General features: G+C 41.4%; 2 protein-coding genes and 1 long non-coding RNA gene across 3 annotated transcripts in view; 2 read left to right on the top strand and 1 right to left on the bottom strand.

Moving 5' to 3' along the window:
* Window positions 1-8,155, top strand: part of cenpf (centromere protein F) — a 33,550-nt gene that overhangs the window by 12,743 nt on the left and 12,652 nt on the right. The window contains exons 22-28 of the mRNA XM_016670350.1: window positions 183-388; window positions 1,522-1,740; window positions 1,895-2,038; window positions 2,815-3,004; window positions 3,091-3,188; window positions 3,636-3,941; window positions 4,019-4,127. Coding sequence (XP_016525836.1) covers window positions 183-388; window positions 1,522-1,740; window positions 1,895-2,038; window positions 2,815-3,004; window positions 3,091-3,188; window positions 3,636-3,941; window positions 4,019-4,127 — 1,272 coding nt within the window. The remainder of the gene's footprint in view (window positions 1-182; window positions 389-1,521; window positions 1,741-1,894; window positions 2,039-2,814; window positions 3,005-3,090; window positions 3,189-3,635; window positions 3,942-4,018; window positions 4,128-8,155) is intronic.
* LOC107835962 (centromere protein F-like) lies at window positions 29-5,769 on the top strand. Its single transcript, XM_016670370.1, has 6 exons — window positions 29-388; window positions 1,522-1,740; window positions 1,895-2,038; window positions 2,815-3,188; window positions 3,558-3,599; window positions 5,719-5,769. Exons 1-4 carry the CDS (start codon window positions 272-274, stop codon window positions 3,169-3,171), a joined length of 837 nt encoding a protein of 278 aa, XP_016525856.1. The 5' UTR covers window positions 29-271; the 3' UTR covers window positions 3,172-3,188; window positions 3,558-3,599; window positions 5,719-5,769.
* On the bottom strand, window positions 1,028-2,834 carry LOC107835963 (uncharacterized). The gene is made up of 3 exons (XR_001661807.1): window positions 2,750-2,834; window positions 1,630-1,698; window positions 1,028-1,553 (listed from the first exon to the last, which is right to left on the bottom strand). It is a non-coding gene; the product is annotated as an uncharacterized LOC107835963 (long non-coding RNA).

The raw sequence follows: 8,155 nt of genomic DNA, 5'->3' as shown, positions 1-8,155 counted from the left end.
AAAGTGACAGAGGCCCTAAAACCGCTCATTCTGAAAATAATTGACCAGACTATAATTTCATTATCTAACAATGATTATATGTAAAAAATGTAATTAAAATGTTTTGTAGGCCTGTCCTGTTCAAGGAAGCAGGTTTGACGATGCATTCCAGGCATTGAGGAGAGTTTGTTCTGGTTCTGCAGGCGGATGGGATGAGAAGTTCCTTCAGCAGGAGAGCGAGTTGAAGAGGGTCCGCTCTGAAAAAGCAAACCTGGAGCAGCACATCCTGGGAATGGAGTCTGAACTGGAGAGCATGCAGGCAGAAAGCTGCAGGCTTACGGAGGAGCTGGAGACCCAGAGGAAGACTTATTCAGGACGGATACAGCAGATAGAAGCTCTCCTTTCGGAGGTCAGCGCCCTGATTTAAATAAATTCACCTGTCTGCATCAACGGATGTTTCAATAGTCTGGTGTTTAGGTCCTTCCAGGTTTGGACGACCACAGAGAAAAATCTAATGAAAAATGTTCTTGTCTCCAGATTTTCTCTAATTTTGTCATCCATTAGTCCATCGTTTGTTTTCTCTTTGTCCAACATCACATCATCCATCCACTTTTCATTTCCTGTGATCATTTACATAATTCTTCTAGTTGTCCATCTATTTACCATCCTTCTCCAGGCTCTCATCCATCTATTTAATATTTTCATCCATTTCTCAGCTGGAAACACTAATTGACTTAAGGAACATCACTGATGATGGAGCCTTGTGTTGCTAATTATTAGCAGTGCAGGTTGGATGGTATCAGCTTCTTAAGCATGTCTCAATGTAGAGCTGCAAATTATTTTAGTAATCAATTATTCTGCCAATCCATTAACAGGACAAAAATGATCAGATTCTGCAGAATTTTAATGTCTTTTTTTATACAATATTAAAATTACACTAAAAGATACAAATAAGCAAATAATTCTTAAATAAGAAAATAAACATTTTACTGCCTGAAATGCAACAACATAACATTCCTTTAGTGTATTTTTGATAATTTGTAGCAAATGAAGCATCTGCAGCTAAAAAATACTTAAATAATGTGAAAAGCTCGGCCACTTCTGCTTGACTTAACATCAATACAGGGTGGGGGTAACCTGGAGATTATTATCCTTGTTGTTGGAAAGCAAAAGGTGTTTAAAATTAGGTGTGTTTTTTTGTTTTGTTTTTTACAGAATATGAACCAGGTGAAGCTAAAAATGCCACTTGAGGAGATCTAGGTAGATCATATTTACAAAAGAAGAGTTTTATTTATTTTTTAATCTTAAATGCAAAATGTATTTATTTTTACAGCTTCGGCTCAATTACTGCTCTGACTAGCCTGTTTTTTTAAGTCTGTATTCTCCAGTTGACGATTAATCAATTACTAAATTAGTTGGCGATGATTTCACCAATCGAGTAATCACGTTTAGTCCGATTAATCGTTTCAGCCCTTCTTGAATTGTGAGCGTCCCGATCAGGTTTCCAGCGGTTAATCTTTGCCAGTGTTTGTTTTTCTCCAGACGACCCAGCTGAGAGCCGAACTCGTGTCGTGCTCTGAAGACCGAGATGAGTTGAGTCAGTCTTTATGTCATTGGAGGGACAAAGTTCACGGTTTGGAGAAGACAAACCTGGAGACCAGAAATTTAATCTCCATCCTGGAGGAAGACATCCGGGTCGGAAGGAAGGAGTACGAAAGTCTGCAAAGCGGCATGGAGAGAGTGAAGGCAGAGAGGGAGCAGGTAATGAACACATTTTAGGATCCTTGGGGTAAATTTATCTAAAGATCCATGTTAAAACCACAATTAAATAGAGATGTTTGTTTAATTGTAAAAACTTAATGAACTGTTTGTATTTATAGTTGTAATATCTGATTTCTGTCTCTTTTTTGTCAAGTTTTTGCAGCAGGTTGTGGTTCTGGAAGAGGCAATTTCTAAGCATAACAGGGAGAAGGAGGGGCTGCTGAGCCACCTCCACGAGATGGAAGAAGATCACACGTCTACCAACCAAAACACCGAGTCCATGGCCGGAAAAATCCAGGTGAGTTCAGAGCAAACCTTTCAGTCAGTGGGGAGAAAATCTGACATCCACGCCTCTGCAGGTGTTTCCAAGGTGCAGAAAGTCTTTGATTTTTGTATAAAATCATTGAAGTGCCTGATATTCAAAATGCACAGTTTTATAATAAAGTTCAATGTAAAGTAACATTTACATTTGAAACCAGATATTTTCACATATCTAATAAAAAGACAAATTTTCTCACTGTCTGGAGTTAAATCAGACTAAACTTACCTTTCGAAGCCGCTGCTTTCAATTAAAATTACCAAAATTATTTCTATTTGAATAATGCAAAAAATAAAAAAAGTTTTTCTTGTAACTTTCTTCAGCATTTAATTTGAGCATAACACAATTTGTTGGGATGTTTCAATGTGATGATTATTTATTATTGTTAATGACTCAATGACTTACTCATATGTGTAATTAAAATAAATGTTAGCTTATATTTTATATGTTAAATTGAAATTTTGGATTTTTTTGTGAGTGTTTTGTTCAGTCCGGTGTATAAGGCGTGAGACATTTCAAAACATAAAATTTTGGCACATTTTAATTTACCTTTTCCCTTCTGTTGAATCTATTAAGACATTAATAACAGTAATTAATAATATCACATAATGGTGAATTGAAACTGTATTTTATACATTTATTTGAATAGTTTTTATCTCCAAAATGTGCTGGAAAAGTTAAAAAACTTACCTTAAAATTGCTTGAACTTCACTGTGGGGAAAGTGTCCAAACTTCCTGGTTTGTTTGCTGTTTAGGCTTTAGAGGGAGAAGTGCGTCGCCTCTCCCAGTCTCTGGAGTCGTCGCTGCTGGAGAAAGGAGAAATCGCATCTCGGCTGAACTCCACTCAGGAGGAAGTCCGGCAGATGAGGACGGGCATCGAGAAGCTCCAGGTCCGCATCGAGTCAGACGAGAGGAAGAAGAAGAACATGGGAGAGCTGCTCAAAGGTACCGACTATGTGTTCACAAAGAACGACCAGCTGCTGTTTTTATTTGCGAGTTTTTGGTCTAAACGCGTCTTTGTGTGTCTGCAGCTGCTCAGAGGAAGTCCGACTCGCTGCAGGATCGCATCGATGCGCTGGAGCGAGAAAAAGACGAATTTGAGCAAAATCTAGAGGAGGCCATGTTGCAGGTGGATATAACGGCGAATATGTAGAGCCTTGAAAGATGTTTATGTTGAATATTTATTAATTTGTTTACATTTTTCCATAAACAAACACAAACTTCACTGGAATTTATGTGACGTAATGCGGAGCTAAAAGAAAAGGATGCATAGTTTTATTTTTTGTGTTCATTAGATTTAGTCAATATTTAAGTATCAACATGCGTCTGATAAACTAATCACTAATCCACACTTTTCAGATATAAAAAATGTTAAATTATTTTCCTTCCATGTTTTTATTTTTCACCCTTTTTGTCACATCAAGTCATGATAAAGTCATTTTGAGGTTGTACGGTGACAGAACGTTGTTAAAAAGCTGAACTTTATCGTCTCCAACAGGCCGAAGCGGCAAAAGCTGAGCTGGAAGAGGAGAGGAGTAAGGTAACAGAAACACTCCAACNATGATAACTGGGTTAGAATGGCCTAGTCAAAGACTTGAAAAACAATGTTAAACTGTCTGATGTCATTCTAAATGAACTTGAGGTCTTACTTACATCCATGTGTCCATCAGGAGACGAGTCTTGGCCGGTGAAAGACGTTGATGCAGAAATGAAGCAGCAGGGTGAACCGAAGACGCTGTGGTCAGAGTTTGATCTGCTGACCTCTGAGCTGCAGCTGAGAGCAGAGCTGGAAGTCCAAGCTCAGAAGCTGGAGGAGAAAGTTCAGGCTGCAGAGGAGCAGCTGAGCTCCGCTTTGGAGGAGAAGAAGAGTCTTTCTGATCAGGTAGGAGGAAGAAATGATTTAATTTGAATTGGATTGTGACTTTAGGGATGGAGGTGAAAATCATGTCTGCTGTTCAGGTGACGCAGCTGCTGGAGGAGAGGGACTCACTTAGTCTGCAACTGGAAACGTCTAGATGTCAACTCACTGACGCCATGGAGATGTTGGAAGGACTCGAGATGGCCAAAGGTTTTTGTTTTGACTTTCTAGCAATCTTTAAAAAATATTTAAAGGGAACCTATTATGCAATAATAGGTTCACACCCAGCTGTTTTTTGTNTGTTGTTTTTTTGTTTTTAAAGCCAGGCTGCAAGCGTCCCTTTTGCTCTTAGCATTTCACTAGCAGAGCAGATTTATCCTTAAGGATAGGTTTATAGTTTATGCATTTAAACTCGACAGCTGGCGCTTCTGCGCTTTGCCTCGCGCGCTGCCGCTGCTTTACCTCAGCGGGATCGCGCGCGCCTCCTTTCACTCAAACTGGACACAGACTGACCTGTATGGATATTTACATAAACCTACTGTGAGGAATTATGATCCTTTGGAGAACTCTAGGTAAGAGTTTAAAACCCTCTGCGTTAGCTCTGGTTGTGCAGCTCAGTGTGAACCGCAGGAATAACTTGTAGCGAATTCAGAGGCGCGTTGTGGAGCGGTGAGAACGATTTATCTTTGTGAACGAACAATTATATGCGATGTTTACATCTACGTAGTGCAGCAGATTACCTCATCATGCAGGGCCGGTCTAAGGCTGCATGAGGCCTGGAGCAGAATCTGACTTAGGGGCCCCTTTTGTTGCTAAAAATATCAGCACCTCTAACAGCTTCTGTGTTTGATTTAGTGAAATATGGGAGAAGGGAGTAGTTTAATTGGCCAGCCTAAAAAGCAATAAGTTATAGTCGCAGTTTACTAATTTGTATTTGTAAATTCAAAGACTAAACTCACAGCATCATATTGTTGCTATGGTAACAAAACAATCTAACTATGAATATTTTTCTTTGAAGTTTTACAAAGTAAACTTACCAGCTCCTTAAAATCTTGTATTTAAATGTTAAACAATTTAAAATCATTTAATTTATCTATGCCTAAACAATTGAATAAAATTTAACAAGATTGATAATCTCAATAAACAAGTGTTACATTTATGTATCTGTGGTCGGTTTTAAAATATTAGCGTCTATCGGGCCCCTTAAGCCCTGGGGGCCTGATGGAGCTGATGACTTAATTTGGATTAAACAAAAGTGCAAATTTGCTGTTTTTAGACTAGTTGTGGGTTTAAATAACATTTCACTCAAGATCTTTTCCCGTAACATATAATTACACAGTAATACTTTTACATTTCCTGTCAACTTAACATCTTTTAATACAAAAACAAGGTGGACCGCCGGTGGACCAACTCGACGCCCCGACCACCGGGCTTAGCAAGTTTTCTGGGGGAAACCCTGAACTACAATAACTCTTTGACAAATTTGGATTATATGAGTTACATTTAATTTCCCTTTGGGATAAATAAAGTATTTTTTGAATTAAACGCCATCATCAGTGGCCATGCTAACTAGCCCGAGCTTTCATGAAAAAGTACTTGTTGTATAGGCAGATAAATCAACTTGACAGGCTGTGCTAGCAGCGCCACAAAAACAAGAAACTAATGTTTGCATAAAATATCAGACTTTCAAAGTTTAAAGGATTATATGATAGTCTGTATTTCTTGTAAAGAACATTTAAGACACTTTTATTCAATGTGAATGTTTCTCCTGGTTGCTTTTCCACTCTGTTCATTATTTTAGGTGGAGGAAGAGAAGAAAGAGCTGAATGAGAAACTGACTGAGCTGTCCGCCGCTCTGGACACTCTGAGATCTGAGAAAGCTCATTTAGAGAGAGAGCTGGACATGAAAAATGTAGAGATAGAGGAGCTGAAGGCAGCTACGGACAAACTGGAACAGGGTTTGGAGAAAGCAGAGGTGGACAGAAGACAAGAAGAAGACAGACAGAGACAAAGACTGGAGGAGCTGGAGAAATGGACGAGAGAGGAAGCAGAGAGACAAAGTGTGCGAGTCGGAGACCTTCAGGGCCAGCTGACGGAGTCGGAAAGGGAAAACAACGACCTCAGGACAACTATTGAGTCTTTAGGGGAAGAAATAAAGGATCTTAAAACACTTGCTCAAGCTAAAGAGGAAGAAATCCTCACTTTGGAGAAGGAGAAAGAGAATAAGGCAGAATCATTCGCAGCAGAGAAGAAACAATTAGAGGAAAGAAATGAACAGCTAGAACAGGAGAGAGACGAGCTTCAGTCTGCTCTGGTGTCTGTGAGCCAAGAGAAAGCAAAGGCAGATCAGGAGAAAACAGAGTTGGAAGAGAAGAGAGTAAAGCTTCAGTCCAAGATCTCGTTGGTAGAAACGGAGAAACAGAACCTCCAACAAACCGTCTCCTCACTGGAGCAGGAAAAGCTGAGGTTAGAGGCAGAAACTGAGGAGTTGCAATCCTCACTGTTGATGATGGAAGAGGAGAAGAACAACCTGTCTTCAGCTCTTTCTCTGCTGGAGGAAGAGAAGCAGCAGGCAACAGAGGAGAAGGAGAGGCTCACACAGGAACATGAGGCTCTCCAGAAAACAGTCGCCTCCATGGAAGAAGAACTGGAGACACGCAAACGATCCATGACCCAGATCAGTGAGCAGGTATGCTGGAGCATCAGGCCGAAACATGTCCCGTCTGGTGCAGAGGGACAAAAAATGTCCTGTCCTTCTACATCTTCAAAGTCCTAAACTGGTCTAAAATGAATGTGCTTCATATGCAATATTCTCTTCTCTGCATCCAGGTCTCTGAATTAACATCCAGCTTGGCTCGTCTGACGAAAGAGAGAGACTCTGCTCTGAGCAAAATTAACCTCTGGATGAAGGCCTGCAAACAGCTGGAGCAGGAGAAGCAGAACATCCTAAGCAGCTCAGGTGTGATCCACCAGCAGATTATTACAAACTGTAACTCATATTTATTAAAGAATCAATGACTTAAACTCATATTTTGTATTTAAAGGTTTGTTGTAAGTTAGTTTTGTCTTATTTCAAGCATACTAAGATATTTGCTCTAGAAACTGGACAAAAACTACTTGGTAAGATTTTGTATTTTTCCAGTGAATCTAAAACAGAATTTTGTGTTTTCATTAGCTGTAAGCCAGAACATCAAAATGAACTGAAATACACATTTAGCATCTTGATCTATACAAGTTTGACTTTTTGCATTAAATGAAACTGTAATTCAAGGAGAAGCGGCTAAAAATGAATTTGATGTAAACTTACCTGATGCATCGTGTGTAAATGTCTCTTGTGTCAGAAGGAGGAAGGAGCAGTGAGGAGTTGCAGGCTGAGGCGACCCAGCTGAGGTCGGAGGCAGAGGCCAGGAGGAAAGAAGTGGAAGAACTGAAAACCGCCCTGGAGAAAAAAACGGCAGAGGCTGAGGAAAGACGACAAGAACTGAAGCAAAAGGAGGGAGAGGTGAAGGAGCGAGCGGCTGCTCTGGAGGGAGTGAGAGCGGAGAAGGAAAGGGAGCTGGAGGAGATCAGGAAGGAGCTGGACGAGGTTAACGCGCTTCTGGAGGAGAAGAGCACCGAGGCCGACGAGAGCATGGAGAAATACTGCAGTCTGATGGTTAAGGTCCACAAGCTGGAGGAGAGCAACGACGCGCTGAAGACCCGACTGGAGCAGCTCGCTGCCAGCCAGCCTGCAAATGAAGCCAAGGCCCCTCCTGAAACCCACCGGCGTTCAGCGAGGAAGTCCTCCTCCAGACACCAGGAAGAAAAAATGAGTGAAAACACGGAGAATGTGGTTCCCACGACAACGGCGAGCTCTCCGCAGGGATCGTCTCCGGGGAAACGGGGTCATAAGGAAATCAGCGACAGAGACGGCGCCCAGGAGGCTCTGCACAACCTGACGAAGAAACTGAAAGCCAACACCGCGACGCCCAGAGGAAGAGGAGAACAGGACGACGAAGAGTTCAGACCAGAGGGCCTGCCTGACCTGGTGCAGAAAGGTCAGTGAGGGGATCTGGTGGATCACTGGGAGAAAACCAGTAAATCATTACACAGGATGCAGCAAAGATCCACGTTTTTGTGTTTTATTTCATTGTTTTTAACTCTCAGGGTTTGCTGATATCCCCCTGGGGGAGGCCAGTCCGTACATCAGCCGGAGGACCATCGGGAGGCGCTGCAGTCCTTGGCTGGCTGCAAGGCAG

This window comes from Poecilia formosa, unplaced genomic scaffold (assembly GCF_000485575.1).
Source record: "Poecilia formosa unplaced genomic scaffold, Poecilia_formosa-5.1.2 Scaffold33, whole genome shotgun sequence".
NCBI lineage: Eukaryota > Metazoa > Chordata > Actinopteri > Cyprinodontiformes > Poeciliidae > Poecilia > Poecilia formosa.
This window is presented reverse-complemented; position numbering and strand designations above follow the sequence as displayed.

Coding starts and splice junctions, on each gene's coding strand:
- LOC107835962 (XM_016670370.1), top strand. CDS start 272: ATGGAGTCTGAACTGGAGAGCATGCAGGCAGAAAGCTGCAGGCTTACG. Junction 389..1,521: donor TAGAAGCTCTCCTTTCGGAG/GTCAGCGCCCTG, acceptor GTTTTTCTCCAG/ACGACCCAGCTGAGAGCCGA. Junction 2,039..2,814: donor CCATGGCCGGAAAAATCCAG/GTGAGTTCAGAG, acceptor TTTGCTGTTTAG/GCTTTAGAGGGAGAAGTGCG.